The sequence below is a fragment of the Rhamphochromis sp. 'chilingali' genome, assembly GCF_963969265.1.
Source record: "Rhamphochromis sp. 'chilingali' genome assembly, chromosome: 2".
Taxonomy (NCBI): domain Eukaryota; kingdom Metazoa; phylum Chordata; class Actinopteri; order Cichliformes; family Cichlidae; genus Rhamphochromis; species Rhamphochromis sp. 'chilingali'.
Window position 1 is genome coordinate 2,785,229 of NC_137930.1, and position 17,742 is coordinate 2,802,970.

Here is a 17,742-nt window from a genome sequence, read left to right on the forward strand (position 1 = left end):
CTGTAAACTTTCAGATATTCCCACAAGATTTATGCAGAAAAGTGAACGGAGCCACAAGATGTTAACGACACGTCTGAGCAAAACATCGGAATATAAATACTGCCGTGAAAAAATGACCAGAAACTACAACAGCACCTTTAAACATATTTAATACTGTATCATGTTTTGATTATATGCATATACTTACAAATACAAGTATTTATTAATTTAATGATCGATTTATTACATAGCTCGTTGGTTTAACTACAAGAGAGTTACAACAAGGACATGTTGTGATACCGTGTGTTCCCATTGTACCTCATTACCTTAATATTGTACCTTAATATTAAAAAGAGTACTGAAGACTTTATTTACAAAGTTAAATTAGACTGATGGTGAAGCTATAGGAGACCATTGCTCCTGTGCCACAAATCAATAAATAGAAAGATTAAAAAAAAAAAGAAGCATTAGCATTTTCTGTAAATATCAATTATCTGTCAAACAAAGACCTGCATAATTATTTCAATTATTTATGTTAGCTATATTTATTATTTTTTATTGTATATTATGAAGTGGAGAGTGCAACATTAGCATGAAGGGACCCTAACTGACAAACAGAGGACACTGTACAGTAGACGTCTTTTGACTAATTTTTGTGATCAGAGTTAATCAAAATGTAACAAAGCATTTCATGTGCTCATTACTGAAGAAAGTACATTCACTGATACCTGAAAATCAAATTACAAGAAATAAATCTATGGAAAAATAAATGTCTTCTGTGGCCTGAAAGGTGTTGTAATGTCAGGATAACTGGTTTCATATATGTCCATTGGTCTCACTGGAGATGTTACTGGCAGTAGAAGGTGAGAACGTTCTCCTGGTTTCCTCTGACCAGAAGGACTGGAGGTCTCAGATCACGAGACAAGAAGTCGAGCCACGCTAGGTAGAGCGTGCTGGGACACACTCCTCTCCTCCCCACTGGCATGGTGCTGTCAGGAAACACAGCAAACCGCTGATTTTCACCCAGTAACAATGAGCTTGAAACATTCTCAGGTGAAAGCTTCACAACACCTGTAAACTCAGCACTTTCCATCATTTATTAAATAAAAGCAGAAAAACTACTCACGTTATAATGAGAGCGGCCTCTCTAGAGTAATCCAGCAGTACCTCATTTAGACGGATCTGGCGAAGAGACTGAATTCCACAGGAAAAAACAAACAAAACGTTCAAACTAAGATGGGATGCGCGAGGAAAGAAGAAATGTTTTGGCTTGGTTTAAACATATTTGATCAGTTTGTGTCTGACCTTGGCCTTGTTCTTCTCGAAATCCTGGTCTGTGATCATCCAGGGCTCCTGATGTTGGCTTGCACATCCAGAATCTGAGTCCGGCTTAGAATTTGTATCCACCCTGAAGCGACTGACCATCTTCTCAAACTGATGGACACTGAAGCACACAGAGACAGAGTTTGGAGTTATTCCATCTCAAATCATCGTGGGCCTTCTGTTCAACTGTCTGGTTTTAAATTTTAGCTTCACATATCATACTGTACTTTAAGACTTTTTTAAGTCTTTCAAATTCATTTAAATAAATCAGCTGTAGTCTGAGATAGACACATTATAAAATAAATAAATAGGGAAGCTAAAACTTTATATCTCCCTATATATGCTCAAACTCTGAACCAAAACAATCCTGTTCAAATCTGAGACGCCCGAGCAGAAAATGTAAAACAATTGCTGATTAGTTTTAGAAGAAAAAACTCCTAATTCAGCTAAATTGAATATTTTTAGATGCAGCAGCTCATAGATTAAGTGAAATCTTAAAACAGTTATCTAAAGATTTTTCTGAAATACTGTGTTCAAATATATTCTTTGTCATAAGCAACAATCTCTAAAGTCAGCATGGCGACAAAAGCTGCAGTTCGTCTAATGGCCACTAGAGGCCGCTTTCAAAAGTGAGTCAGTCCTCATAGACTCTCCCGGCTCTTCACAACAGCTGTTTGGTGGGTGGGGATATTATAAAAGATTAAAGTTAGTGATTTGGCTAATTTACTTCATATACCACAAAAAAAACAAAACAAACAAAGCCTAAAATAAAATTAAAAAACCACAAAAAACTGAGTGATCGGGATTCTTATGTTAGCTGACAGCAGCTTTTTTGGCTCACATTCCCAAACATCCATCCTTCATTCTCATCTTCAAGCTTACTTCATCTGCTGAGGAGGCTGGTTGATTTCAGGAAGGACTTCGACACTATGGAAACCAAGACGGAACTTCTTGATCAGCTCCAACACCCTGGAAAGAGAACGTGAGGCTGGAGTGAGCACATGTCTAACAGCGTGCAGTCTGTGTCTGCGAGAACGCAGGATGTCAGACCATATACTGCATTTCCCCGTTTCTTGGGAAAACAAAGTAAGTCTTTCTGATGGAATATAGACTGATGATGATGCAAGATTGTTTAATTTTACGGTGAAAATAGCAAAACTTGGCTGTCAGTAAGATTATTTTTATATTACTGACCAATTAAAAAACAAACTACAGTTTGACTCTAAAGTGCTGCGTTCCTGAGATGATTTGGGCATTTGGAAAAACTCCAAGAGAAGAAAGAAACTTTTTGAAGCGATCTACACTGTAGACCTGTGCATGATACTTACTCCTGCTTCTGCTCGTCCTTTTTCTCTGCGTCTCCTCCCACAAACACTCGGACCTTACACTTGGCCCAGCGCTTTCTGCGGGTCAGCAGGTAAGGCAGCAGCAGGGTCAGACCTGGAATACACACACACACGCACGAGGAGTAAATGTCTGTGGACATTCTTGAATTAAGACATAAAGCAGGCGACTAATGGAGATGTACTCGGACCTCCATCATCAGACAGCCAGTACACGTCGATAGTCTTCTTTCCCTGTTTTTTCTGAAACTGTGTACTATGCTGAGGCTCGGGCTCGATGGAGACAGAAGCTGCAAACAGACAACGTGTTTTATAGAATTTAAATGACACCATAGAGGGTCTTTGGGTATTCTGTGTGTCTGTGATATTATCATGCATTTACATACATGTGGGGTTTGTCTGAATGCAGGAAGGAACAGAGATGCTGTTGATGCTCTCTGGTCCACCGTCAAAACTTGGATTAACTGAAACAAAAACAAGAAATTTCTTTGCACATTCATTTATTTGCAGGCAGCTACTTAAAAGATGATGGATAAATGTGGACTGCACATCCTAGCGCGCCTCTTGTTGATGCCAAGAGCAAAGTGCCGTGGGAACGTAGCAGTGGCTGCAGCATTCCCGGGTTCATTGATGTGCAGCCTGCTGCGATATGCATGCAGGCTCTCACCGTGTGACTGAGAGGGACTGGAGACCTCTAATCCCTCTCTCATCCTCAGCACGCACACGCCAAACTGCAGGTCGAACGCATCACTGAAAGCGACATTTAAATGAATGACCATGTGCATCAACACACACTCGTACCCTTTAGCTTTTATGGAATTGAGGTTCAGTTTTTAAACAATAAATATTTGATATCGCAAAAATAATACTCTGTTAGCAATACTTTAGCAGCGGTATTGGTCATAAAAGTTTTCTGGCTTACCGCATTACTCCTATGTAGTTGTGAGCAGCCTGAGGTGTGTCACTCCGCCAGTCTTTCTTGAAACCCATGATGAGAACATTTGGCTTCACACGGCCCAAACCTGCCCCCTGGTGGACAGTCAGAACACCAGCAGGTGAGGATTCACAGGTGTGCTTTTCACACCTCAGTCACTACAAAAGGGCAGCACTGGCATTGTGGGTGGGCCATGCCCCTCAGCCCAATTCTGCTGATACATCTCAACTATCAATTACAGTATTTCACCCCTGACCTGTAGCAACACGTTAACCCCAGATTGCAGATCTGCAGCCACCACTCCTCTGTAGAACGACCCGGCCTTCCTTTTGTTGAGCCAGTTCAGGTGACTGTCGCTCATGGCCTTCTCCAGTACTGAAGGAGAGGGATCATCCTGCGAAACACGGGGAGGAAGGTAGAAAGATTTCATCACTCCGCTTTCAAACAATTAATCATTGTTCCGATTATTGTTTGGATTTATTGTGCGATCAGTGGGAGAACTCACAGTTAACACATTTCCACACAACATAAGACTGAGATCTTTTGTGAAACAGCTGACGAGGTCCACCAGGGCTGGACGACTGCTGGGAGGGCCCGTTAGCACCAAACACTGGGGCCTGAAAGTGTTGGAGTTAGATACGGAGCAGTTTACTCTTCATGTCTCACGTATTTTGTCTTTTCTCTTCCTGGAAAATCACTAAATAAACTTCTATCAGTCCTACTCTGCTTTTTGTCTGTGAAGGTTCTCAGTCATCCAGGTCATCGTAGTCAAAGGAGCTTGCAAAGAAAAGCGTCTGGACTTACAATAACAAGTCTGCTTTTTGTATCTTGGTGCATAAGCTAGACTTTACCATTTATTTTTGAGGGGCATGTCCTTGGTGACCAAGGTCATTGCAGTCCTGAAAAAAGTCACTAGACTTCATGTCTTCATGAATCCAGAAGTTAAAATAAGCATCAATCGTTCCAGAAACATTGGTTCAATCTTAGAACGTAAAAGTAAAAAAAAGCTTTGCTTTAAAAGTGTTCTTCCTCCCCACCGTTGCCATAATGTCATTATGAGGTTAGTGAAAGTAACTGAAGTGTTGATAAAGTCCTTCAAAACAAACTTTAAACTACTGCATTTCAACCGTGGATCCAACTTTAGTAATAGTATAAAAACTGGTAACACTGTTGCAAACTGAACGAAAAAAAAAGAATCCCCTGGACTAAAGAGGAAACTTAACTTCATTTAGGATCTCCAGAAACACTCATCCAACCTTCAAATTTTGATAATAATAATAATAATACATAGCATTTTATTTGAAAGCACCTTTCAGAACTCTCAAGGACACTGTACACAGCAGAACAATAAAAGCAACATAAAAACAAGCAGTTTAAAGAATCATATAAGACATAAAACAAATTTAAAATAGCGGAGTGGAGAGGTTATGTGGGATAAGCTATTTTGAAAAAGTGAGTTTTGAGTTGGGACTTAAAGAGAGAGAAGGAAGAGATATTTCTTAAATCAGGAGGTCAGGAATTCCAGAGTCGAGGAGCAGAGGAGCTCCCCATGGTGGCAATACCGGGAGAGGGGACAGAGAGAGAAAGAGAAGAAGAAGTCAGATTTAAAAGTGAGTTCCTCAAGTGTGAGCTAATAGTGGATCTTCAGCTGTTTGGGGTGTGTACCTCACAACAGAAAGAGACACTGGAGAGGCTCACCTGTAGTTCTTGACGTGGTCCTCTACGCTGTTGAGGCCTGCACACCTGCTCAGAGCCATGTTGTAGGAGCTCGCCTGCACTGATGAGCCCCAGTTCACGTCTAAACGCAGCAGAGAGGGAGTGAAGCAGCAGCATGGCTTTGTTTTTACACACGTGTGCGTGAGAGAGTTTGTGTGTGTTTACCTGGCTTCTTGTAGAGTGTGTATGCCAACAGAATAAAGACGACGCCAAAAGCAATAAGGGCCGCCCACCACGTCAGCAGGAACATGATCACCACGGAGCATATGGCGCCCAGCAGCGACAGCCACTTACTGTAGAACCTGAAGGACGGACGCCAACCTGCACACACAGACAGTTAACATATGTTCATATTTTAACTTGAGATGATGATTCATTCTTATATACAATGATAAAGTCAGCTCTGCCATCTCTCAGCTGGTTACCTGGTGAGTTGGTGATGGATGCGTGGAAGCAGCTGAAGTTGATCAAAGAGTAGGAGCAGAGGAAGAAGTTGGAGATGATGGGCGCGATGGTGTTCAGCTCAGCTGGTGATGCAATAAAAGAGAAGAGGATTTGTCTGTTTTCTGTGATGGCTTCACATGAAAAAAAGCGTTTGATATGAAGCCGCAAGGAAAAAGCTTGATAGCATAATTAATAACTTAATACAGTTTTGATTTGGCATTAACAGATATCAGCAGTAAGATGAGCTTAAGTACTTGGCTGCCTTTGGGCTTCATAGAGCGTATGCCATCACACATATCAAAACTGTTTGATTTCATGTACATTTGGTAACTTGGCTGACCCTTTACAAAGCAAACGCTCCTACTGAAACATCTTACTGGATCTTTATGGCGCTCTGTAAAGCTACAGAACAGTCATTTAATGTGCAAAACGGTTCTTTTTAAACGTTCTCTCTGCAAAGAGCTGGTTTATTAAATGCTATTGAAATGCATTTAAAGAAATGACATGAATTTGACTAAAGGGATTAAAGATTTTAACTGATCCTATGGTTATTATGATTTTATTAGATAAATTATATGTAATATGATTATATGAAATAACATGTATTTCTAAACAGTTTTGAAGAATTTTTTTTTCTTAAATTAGATGAAAACAGCAGAAATGTTTGTGAATTAGGAAACTCTTTCTCAGCAGCTACCCATCATTGGTAGTCTCTGCTGTTTGGGTTTGAAATGTCACTCACATACTGACATTTAAAACCCCAACAGCAGGGACTACTAATGATGAAAGATGGACACACTGTTCCCAATGCAGAAGTGCCTTGAAACCGCATTCTTTCTAACTGCCAGCAGGGGGAGACTCCTCCAGTTTGTCAAAAGCATTTTGATTGCTGCATCTCTGATTCCGTTATTGCCCTCTGAACCTGTCGGGTATGCCTCTAACTCATCTTATTTGAAAGATATTACACAACTCGGACTCTTTCAAAGTCTCACCAATGAGGATGAAGCAAGCAGCGATGATATATGTGAGAAGGTATCCTCTGATCGGTTCATTGTTCTTGCCATAACTTTTGCCAAAGAAGCCAATGAGAGGGTAGAGCTGATCCTTACACAGACACTGTGAGGGGGGGGAAAGGTTAGAATAAGAAACACATTAATACAAGAAAGAAGACACTCAGGGACTTTCATCGTTAAAGCTGAGTTTGCGACCTGTGGAGTAAGAAACAAGAAAATGTAATATTTGGTCTAACATGTTCACCCTGTGTCTAAACAATATTCCTGCAGATATCCCAGATTCCTCTCATACTCTATAAGTGAGTTTACTGCCCGTATCTACGGATGTGAGACTTCATCTCTTTAAGCCACAGTAAAGCAAACACTCTGTAAAAACATTTAAAGAGTCACAAGAAATATCTGATGGTTGTAAACCTCCGTGAAGACCGACTGTGCGTGTACCTGGAAGACTTTGGGAGCAGACACCAGGCAGGCCAAAGCTGATGACAGAGTGGCTCCAAATATCCCAGCTGTGATGAGAGGGCCGAAGGCTGACACCATGCTCATCGACTGCAGACAGAAATACGCTCACTCAGTACACTCAGAGGGCAGAAACATCTTTGTGTTTACAAGGTGACCTGCTGTGGCTGCTTAATAGAATGGGAGTGTGACCGTGGAGTGACAGTAAGGGGAAATTACAGAAAAGTAGTGAAAGTGTGTAAACGGGATCACCTTAGTCAGGTAAATGGTCAACGGCCTGTATTTGTATAGCGCCTTACTAGTCCCTAAGGACCCCAAAGCACTTTACACATCCAGTCATCCACCCATTCACACACTGGTGATGGCAGCTACATTGTAGCCACAGCTGACAGAGGCGAGGCTGCCGGACACTGGCGCCACCGGGCCCTCTGACCACCACCAGTAGGCAACGGGTGAAGTGTGTCTTGAAGGACACAACGACCGAGACTGTCCAAGCCGGGGCCGGCAACCTTCCGATTACAAGACGAACTCCCAACTCTTGAGCCACGATCGCCCCATAGGTAGGACAGGGTAGAACAGACTAGAAGTTTCCATGATGACCAGGAAGAAAATGCAGCACTGACTTTTATTTCCTGTGTGTGTGTGTGTGTGTGTGTGTGTGTGTGTGTGTGTGTGTGTGTGTGTGTGTGTGTGTGTGAGTTGACCTGATAGTAGTTGTGAATACCATAGACGCACGTCTTGTTGTTGATGCACCCTGTGAAGTCCCAGCCATACTGGCATGCTGTACCAACACAATCCTCGACTGCTGATGAGGGAGACAGCGTGTCGTTCAAAACGCCAGACGCATCCCGCACCACGCAGGATCCTGGGAGGACACAAAGACGAATTTAAGGGTTGCTTATTTTGGTCTCCTACAGGAGGAAAACTGTGCGATCAGGGAGCTGTAAAACAACAATTATTGGGATACTATGCACATAGAGCCGTGTGTGTGCGTTATGATAAAGTGTGGTGGAAACGGCTGCTCTGGCAGAAACTGCAATAAAAGTGGTTTGGATACTTTGCAGGTGCAAAATGCAGTTACAAGACTTGCTTGTAAGCTTATTTCACATAAATAAAATAAAAAAGTATCAACTCTAAAGCAGAGCTTTTTCCAGAGGCATGCAGTACCAATGGTAGCAGAGATGATGAGGTAGGATACTGTGGTCCAGAAAATAGCCAGCAGCGTCCCTCGGGGGATGGCCACTGCTGGATTCTGAGGAGGAGACGACAAAGGCTTTTAAAAACATGAACATATGTAAATTTAATTTAAAGCTGTGTGTGTGTGCATGAAGCCGACTGGCTTATCTGTATATCATTCCCACTATTAAAAAAAAAGAAAAGAAGCATTTGTATAACATGCCTTCAGATCTCCGGAGATGTTCGCTCCTGCCAGGATGCCCGTGGCAGAGGGGAAGAAAATGGAGAACATGCCGAAGAAGCTGCCCCCTGGCCCCCGCCAGTCAGGTACAAAATTTGCAGCAAAGATATTTGCTGTTAAAGGGAAGAGAGTGAGTTTACAGGAGAGCTCGGCAATAAACTACCGTAAACTGCAAGACCGGCTCACTGCATAGTCACCTTTGTAGCTAAAGAAACCTTTGGATTGTTTCTCAGGTGAAGCAGGAATGATTGTTCCAACAATGTAACTGGCAAATGAGACCATGATGACTATGAAGAAGAGAACCTGTGCCTGTGGGAGGAAGAATAGGCTGTAAACATGCAGATGCACACACTGTAAACAAAAGATGGACAAAGTCACATCGTTATGCATCGATTATGTATCCAGGTTGAACTAAAAAGCAGTTTTTTGATTTTAATTTTTAATTTTATTTAGATTATTTATTGAGCCAGAAATGAAGGTGGTGGAGATGGAAACATGGAAAGCTTGGTTAGCAAGCATAAACACGCCCATGCATGAATAAAAAAAAAATGCAGAAAAACGGCCATTAAAATGTGACAGTTTCACCAACGCAAACTTCTCAGCTAACGGAGGCGAGACCCAGGAGCTAAGCCTGCCTGTGCCAGCACACCTTTCAGTTAAGAACACCACACTGCTGAGTTACCAAAATCTGAAGGGGACATTAGCTGCTTTTGCACCAGGCTGGAAACGTGTTAATTTTATTGCTGAAGTGTGGCTCAGTCTTTCATCATTGGCGGCTGTGACTTGGTGTCTTGCTTGTCGGGTTTATCACAAAGACTAGCGTCAACATGCTAACTAGGAAGAGGGCGAGTCCTCTGCTCTTATGTGAAAGAGTGAGATGGCTTCAAAAATGTTGCATTAATGATTTTTCCAGATACCGGACTGGTTAGGGACTCTGGCTTCATAATCTGAATACAAAATTAGCAAAAATTCTATTCATTTAAATCCAAACCACTATGGCAGCTTATCATAGTGTCACATACAACTGATTAAGCTAACCTTTGACTCCCAGGCCATGCCAGCCATTGAGATGCCCAGCAGACATGTCACCGTGATGATGCCGATGATGCGGATGTCGTTAGTTCGATCCACCATGACGGCTCCATTTTCCTGATGGCGCACAAAGACATTTCACGCGTAAAGACAATGAACAGACATTATTTACTGTATTTTATAAAAGCGCACGTATAAAACGGCATGCTACTCACACGCATGAGGTCAGTAACAGTCTCAGCAAAGCCCACGGTGTGCATCGCCACAGCTACAGCATTCGCAAAGGCAAAGATGAGACCGATTGACCCGCCGAGCTCTGGACCGAGGCTGCGACTGATCAGAAAGTACGTCCCGCCTGCAGATGAGAGGGTAGATTAAAAAGTGAGCACTGTGTGTGGAATCAGCAGCATTAAAAGTAAAGAGCTAGGCTGTTGCATGTGGCAGTGAACAAATCCAACCTCCTTTGACTTTGCCATTGGTGGCGATGGCTGAGGTCGAGAGACCAGTGATCCCAGTTATAGTCGAGGACAGCAGGATGATGACCCAGGTCATCCCTGATGAGAACAGGGAAACACACCGTGAGTGTGAGGGATACTCACCGTCTGGGAAACATGTGCTGTGGATAAAGGATGCTGTCGTTGGACATACCTATACCAGCCTGAGCAGTAATCCAAGGCAGCCTCAGGTACAAGATCACCCCCCATATGTTCAACATGCAGCGGATCTGAGAACAGATGCAACACTGAGTGAAGCCTGCTGGTGTCTAAGTATCATCAACGGCATCACTGTGGAGGCTCAGTAAAAGTCCTGTTTCTGTCCCAGCCTACATGCACGGTGAAAGTGAGCTTGTAGAAAGTACATCAAATATGAAATCGTCATCAATCTACTTTTTTTTGGTTTTGGAAGAAACTTAAAGTTTCACACGGGTAATATTTTTAACTTCCTTTAACAATAAGTCGTTGACTGTACTCTGTAACCCTTTAATGCCTCAGGGAGTCAAAAACAAGCAAACATGTTCAGAAACAATTTCACATTTTCACAGCTTCACGTGCAAAAACAGGCGACAGTTAAATTACATTAGTCTCAGATTTTAATCTTTTCTAATTCCTTGTTTAAGTTGAATTAAGTTGCAGGAAACACAAGACGAATGCTGCTTTAGAGGCCTTCAACGTTAAGTCTAAGAAAAATATCTTTTAACTTCACGTATCTGGAGATTCAAGATTGCTCCAAGTTCAAAAACAGCAGCAGAAAAATCGCCTCCCATCGGTCAAAGCCTCCACCTACCATGACCCCCTGCACCCATCCAAAGCGCGTGGGTTCAGTTGGCGGCTCCTTTTGCTCATCCTCATCTTCCTCAGAGCTGTCCTTCCCTCCTGCCTCCGCCCGTCCACCTGTTGTCTCTTCATACATGGGAGGTCTGGAGTCATCCTGCTCAAGACACAAAACCAAACTCAGTTCTTCTCTCTTAGTTTTCGTAATTAAATAAATAAGAGATCCCTCACCTCAGGGCCGGCGTGCAGCTGGAACAGAGACGGCCTGAACTGCCTCCGTCGGCCCCACACCTCCGTGTTGGCATAGAAGTCGTAGCGCGGCGGGGCATCCAGAGTCTCGTAGCCAGTTAAATCAACAGATACGCGAGATGCGACACTGCTGCCATCCCCATCACACGTGTAGTAATCGGACTCAAAGCCTCCTGATGTCGCTTTACCATTAGCCACTGGCGCAGGGAGATTGGCTCTGTAGGCAGCCAGGCGAATGCCATCATTGGCTCCTTGTAACTCCATTCAGAACAGCAGAATTATCTTTTTAAAAATGTCTGTGACCACGAGTCTAGTGAAGAAAGGGAGCCGACGCTGAGCGTCCTATCCCAGCGTCTGAGTCAGTGACTGTGCAGGAGCCATGCTGTAGCTCAAGATGAAAGAGGGGTTGGTTTTATATTTGACCTTAACTATGCAGGAAGAGCCTGAAGCCGTGGTAGAGGGCTAGTTCAGTGAACAATTAAACAACTTATTACACAACCTATTAAGCCTGACACGGACAATTTCACATGACAGGGTCAGCCCCTTTTGGACTGAGCAGGGCCAGTTAACACACGGTTCCATTTTTATGGAGTCACATGCGCAACGCCCTTCAACACTTCAAAGTTTTCCAAAAGCTCAAATAATGGAGGAGTTACCAGAAGTGGGGGATTTTATAGCCTGTGTGTACTTCTTATTGCTCAGTTTCGAGAAGTTGGTAATCTCCTGAGGGGACTTTTTGTTAAGATGTAAAACAGCATCATTACAGACAAACACGCACCTGCAGCGTATCCTCGACAGTTAAATCAGTCAACAGAGCACGAAAGAGTTTGAAATTATCATGACTTTTCCAGTCGCATTTCAGTTTCACTTGTTTCTCTGCATCAAACCAATATGGTGTTAATTATACCCTAACAATCAAGACAAATATCTAATGTCTGAAAATGTAAATTTAGAAGAAAAAAAATCGACTGGATATTTTGTTTGGATATCTTGGCTAAAAGACAGAGTTACAGACAACATGCATCACTGTGAAAGTTCTTCTTGGCGACGCTACACAGCACCACAAACGTGTATCACCCAAAATGGGAAGGGGGGGTCAGGAGGGCACTGGCCACCACCCAAATACTGGGCCTCCCCTGGCAAGACTGCCCCATGTTGGCAATAATTTTAGTAAACGTGAGCAGAAGACCGAGGAAGACACCCTACAATGAGCTGAAACATTTACTTATTCATATAGAATTGTTGTCATTCACACTGTGCCACTTTGTCAGCCCCTCACAATTTCCCGTCGCCACCCCCTCCCCTCCGTTGTTCTGTTTTTGGTGTACCACCCCAATATTTTCAGGTGCCTCGATGTGGCCACCCCTATGAATACGTTCTGGAAGAACGTCATTGTTCCCCCACAGTAACAAATGCCAACCTCACTGTTTAAAAGTCACAGGCTCTCCATACAAGCTATGATTAATGCAAACTTTCACAGAGATTCGTGTCATATTTACTACTGCATGATGCATGACAACTAAAAATGATCTTCAAATATTTAGTTTGTTGTGTGAGATCCTTTAACCTCCTAGCACCTGGCGTCCACGTATGTGGACATCACATGTTGGGTTATTTAGACCAAAATACTCAATTTTGATACGTTTCATCTTTTCAAATTTAATGAAGATCAGATGCTTTTAGTCTTTGCTTTAGAACAATTTAACGTGAGCGTGCCAATCTGTGATTACAGCAGAATCGTCACTTTATCGACCACCACATGGAAACATTATGGAACAAACATACACCCGAGACTGTGACAAAATATAACTTTTAGTCTACTGTAAACCTAGAACGTAACCAACCCGTCCTCAGAAACAACAGTATTAACACTTCACTGATGTATTCTTTTCGTACTCTGCATCATGTTGGGAATAAACCAGATTAACTCATACTACATGCATTCATGGAAAGATACAAACGGTTGTTAATCTGACAGATGTAACTTGTTGCATCTCTTCACGCTGCTTTGTCACAGTATAACACCGTCACTCAGCTTCCTCAGACGTTCTTGTCATATTCGAGCTGCAGAGCACCTGAAACATTTATTTTGCTCACAGGACTAATTCTGTCTTTTTCCGGACCACCGTAACACAAAATCCAGAATCTTACTGTTTGTAAGTTTTGGGCTGTAAGAGTAACTTTGGTGACATCACTGTGATGTCACCTGGTTATTTTTCCAGAATTAAACTTCTTAGTTTTTGCCTGCAGCTGAACAGTGCTGTTACGACACCTTGATAACAAAGAAAAGACCCATTTCCACTTAAAGGTGGAGGCTCATTACTCTGAATTACTTCTTCCTTTTTAAAACAGTTAAATAATTAAGCTGGGCTGTGTGTTCGGCAGCTGCAGCTCTGCAGTTTAAAGAACTGACCTTGAAGCAGAAAAACAAACAGAGACACCCAGCAGGTTTTAAAGCTCTGGGTTTATCCGTTTTCTCTTATATAAATCTGAGATAACTGCAGTGTCCTTCAGTGTTCAGGTAAAATGTAACTAAGCCCCACATATTGTTTAAATCTGTACCGTCTACTTAATTAACCTTCATTTTGTCATTTACAACAGTGCTATTGGATTTTGCATTTTAAGCTCTGCCATGCTTCCCATAGATCAGGTATAACCAAACTCATTTTACACTGTGAGACAACCGAGTAAAATTAAATATGTAAAATAAAAGTTCTGCTAGTTCATTGTCCAGCCTGTTCTTGTAACTGGTTCTTATATAGAGTTTTTCCCCACTGCGAGCACCCAGAGTGCTTTACACAACTTGCCTCATTCACCCAGTCAGACAAACACTTTCTATGCTTTTTCATGGTAAGAGCCATTTTTAATTACAGAATTTGAAGTTTTCATTAATTCCCAAAAAGTCTTTTAATTTCCAAACAAAAATGAAAAACAAAATTACATTTATGTGATCGACAGTAGGAAAAGCAACTTTGTCTAACTCTGTTATTAGGTGTTGTGTCAGTGGTGAAGTAAGCATCTATCTCAATAGGAAAAACTACAAAACTATGGCCATATTTGAACTTTTGCCAGGGTAACTGTGGGCCCAGGACTTATGTTTGACACCCCGGCATAGACTGCACCAAGGTAAACTGGACAGATAAACATGACTGCTTTTTGTTCTGCCCTCATTGACATTTCGATGTAGCTGATCATTGTTATGTTTTATCATTTGATTCCTTACTGAGGGAACAAAACCATCGCTTCCTGTAATGATGATCTCATCAGGAAATAGTTACATTGATTCCACTGAGGAAAACCCACAACTGTAATGAATTTCAAACGCGATACTGCAGCAACAAACTTTTCCTTATCTGCTCGTTTTTTTTCCCCCTCTTTTTTTTTGGGGGGGGGGGGGGGCACAGTGGATCATCTTCCTCAGTCTCATCCTATCCCAGCATCCTCCTCTGTAACGTCAACATGCATGTCCTCCTTCACTACGTCTGGAAGCATTTATCTGGTATATTCACTCTCCCTCGGCTGCACGTGTGCAAACCATTTCTGACCTCTCGGACTCCGAGCTTCCCTCCGAGGACTCATTTCTAATTCTGTTCATTCCCAATGAACATCTTAACTTCTCAGAGCCGCTCTCAGCTTAAAAACCTTTCCTTTTACTCTCACTGCTCTGAGTCCATCACAAAACACCCCTGACACTCGTCTTCACCCATGTCGCCCTGCCTGCTCTATCCTCTTCTCTCTGCGCCGTCTGTTGTTTTGGACGTTTGACTCCAGGTATTTAAAGTCCACCGGCTTCCTCTCATTCGTGCCAGATGTGTTCGTTACACTGGCAAACTGTACAAGTACTCAGACTAGTTATTTTCAATGGAAAATTTATATGGTTTGGTGATATGGATGTAAATATGATATTCATGTCCTCAACTCTTGAACCCAGTGAAAAAGTAAAGACCTTTAATAATCTACAGTCAGCCAATTTTAAAAGGGCAATTAAAATGTGTGTGAATGGGTGGTGATTTTCCAGCACACTAAGCAGCAGTAACCTCACTTCAAGAGCTACGTTGGAGTCCTCTTCCTCCTCTCCCTCTCGATGTACTTGCTCCTTCAACTACTCCAGTGAGTTCTCATCGTTGAATACAATAGACGACACATTTGTGAAGAGTCTTGAGATTTGACAAAGACTCTGAACTGTTTTCACTGGAGCTAATAAAAACTAAACGGGTACCTCAACACTATACCCCGCTGTGATAAAAATACTGGGTACGAGCAGATTGGGTTTCAAAAACGCAAAGTTACCAACTTGCAATTAGAAGGGAAAAGTAAACTATGAGAGTAATGGAGGCAGTGTGCAAGGTTTGCAGTGGCAGTGGGAAAAACCTGAGCTCCCACGGAGGCGCCACCAGATTCCCACTACAAGTATCACACATGATTCTCTTTAGACAAAGCTAAAGACAACAAAAGCCACTCCATGAAAGTGGAGAGTTACTTTTCTGGGAGTGTGAAAAAACAAGACCGTGGTGAGTAAAGCAAATAAAGGTTAAATATAACTAAATGCTGCTTGGCTAGCCTCATCTGCGGAGGAGACATTTGAATAACAACTTCAGCCAGTACCACAATATTTCTCTCTTTTGCTTTAACATTTTATATTTGTTAATTTAGCTAGCAGAGCAGTCTAGTGTGTCCAACTCTGACTGAGACATGACTGAGCAGAGTGATCAATTTGTCTTTACACTGTTTAAAACACACTGGTGTTTGAATATTTCTTAGATATTAACACGGGTAGAAGGGCCGCTCAGGGCCCCACCAGACTCGCCAGTGGTGGAATAACGGGAATCTAGGCAGACTCATTATTTATGCTAACAATTAAAAAATGCCAGTGGTGAGCAGATAACTTCATAAACCAGTTTTGCATTAGGGGAAAACAAAAAAGAAGGTTTAGGGATGTATTGTTGGGGGAGGGGGGGGGGAAGCCTCGAAGAGCTTAGATTTGGAGACTAATTTTTTTCTTTTCATACAAAGGGTAAGATCCACCATTCAGTGACTTTTAGAAAAACTAAAAGCAAGAAATGTTTCAGAGTTGGCCAGTATATAACCATGAAATGTTATTGGATTGCTTTACACTCAATACAATTCTAGAGACCAAAAAGGATGAGTGACTAGTTTTCTATAGATAGTGAACATCGTTTATTTTCCATCAGTGCCACTCTTCCACAAGTGGTTAACCCACAGGTCAGACTACAAGATGGTGACCTAAGGGTTATAAACCATGTAACAATCACGTAACTGACTATGTTCCCAATCACACCATTTACAACTCTGTTGGATCTGTTGGTAATTAAAGTTTGAGCTAATGCAGGAACTAAAACACAAAAAAGCAAGAAACAACACAAGACATTCCTCTACCTTTAACTGAAAATGCTTTATGGTGGTAAACTCTTGGCCAGCCAGACTGCTTCTCTGTGGCCTGTAGACTGACTTCAACCATGGAAACCCTGAGGTTTCCAGATGTGCCTCCTTCACCTTATCTTAGATTAATGTCCTAGTAGTGATGCAGTGCCAATGCAACAAGTGCAACAACTTGTCAGTGTTTTAATCTCAAACCTCTAACAAAAACATGAAAACAGCCTCTTTGCACCTCTGCATTTATACAGTTTGAAGAAACTACAGGTCACTGTGCTCGGCTGCAGCTCTGTGAAATACCATGACATCCTGGAGGCTTTTTGCTGTGAAGCTGCAGGGCACAAGATTAGACTAAAAATCAGTGCACCCGGCCACACAAACATGGAAAGCTGCGCTCTGCAAGAGCTAAATCTATACTTCATGTTTTTTGTATGGATTAAACAAAAACAAAAAGACTTCGGTCAGCTTAACAGGTTGAAGTAGCTAGATATTTCTAGCCTTTGCTGTCACCTGCTTTCAGTTTATAGTGCACAGACATGACTGTCACTGTTTCGTCTTGAGAGCAGCCAATCAAAAGACTTAAACAGGATGGAGCATGGGCACTTTCACATGAGTAGACAGTAGATTAACATCTCTTCAGTTCAAGTGCACAACTGTAAGACAAGAGATTCAGACATACCAGTTTTCACAGATGTATTCAAATCACAAGAATGTAATGACTCACCTAAACCTCAGGTACTTTTTGCTTCCAATTGAACTGACAAGGCTGTTATCAAAGTGTTGTTAGGTAGGATGAACAGAGGTGAGGATGAAAATGGTTCCAGATTGTTTGGGTTTGTATCCTGGTTGTCACTGGAGATGAAATCAGAAGGGCTGGTGGCTGGATATGAAAAAAGAAGTCTTGGAAGCAAAGGGATGAACTGTGAACTCTGATAGTTTTTGACAATTGCAGATTTAAAACCTTGAGCCTGAACTTGTTAAACATAAGCAAGTTTGTTATGACCATCACTTCCAGCCACATCAAAAAGTTTTGGGTAGTCGCATTTCCTGTTGAGTTTGTTTCTGGCAGAGTCCTGTCTTTGGACTCTCATTTGGCTTGAAGACATCGTTGACCTGTCCTGAAAATATGGCCAACTGTCATAAGATTGCATTTTGGCATGAACCGGCT

General features: G+C 42.1%; 1 protein-coding gene across 1 annotated transcript; it reads right to left on the reverse strand.

The window, feature by feature from the left end:
* Positions 1-113: 113 nt before the first annotated feature.
* slc12a3 (solute carrier family 12 member 3) lies at positions 114-11,629 on the reverse strand. The gene is made up of 26 exons (XM_080871043.1): positions 11,163-11,629; positions 10,945-11,088; positions 10,309-10,384; positions 10,119-10,214; positions 9,876-10,015; positions 9,667-9,777; positions 8,826-8,937; positions 8,611-8,741; positions 8,379-8,463; positions 7,916-8,076; positions 7,194-7,301; positions 6,732-6,855; positions 5,721-5,822; positions 5,461-5,616; positions 5,278-5,377; positions 4,085-4,196; positions 3,836-3,973; positions 3,568-3,674; positions 3,313-3,395; positions 3,032-3,109; positions 2,837-2,935; positions 2,631-2,742; positions 2,185-2,271; positions 1,285-1,423; positions 1,106-1,173; positions 114-968 (listed from the first exon to the last, which is right to left on the reverse strand). Exons 1-26 carry the CDS (start codon positions 11,442-11,444, stop codon positions 827-829), a joined length of 3,093 nt encoding a protein of 1,030 aa, XP_080727169.1. The 5' UTR covers positions 11,445-11,629; the 3' UTR covers positions 114-826.
* Positions 11,630-17,742: the final 6,113 nt, after the last annotated feature.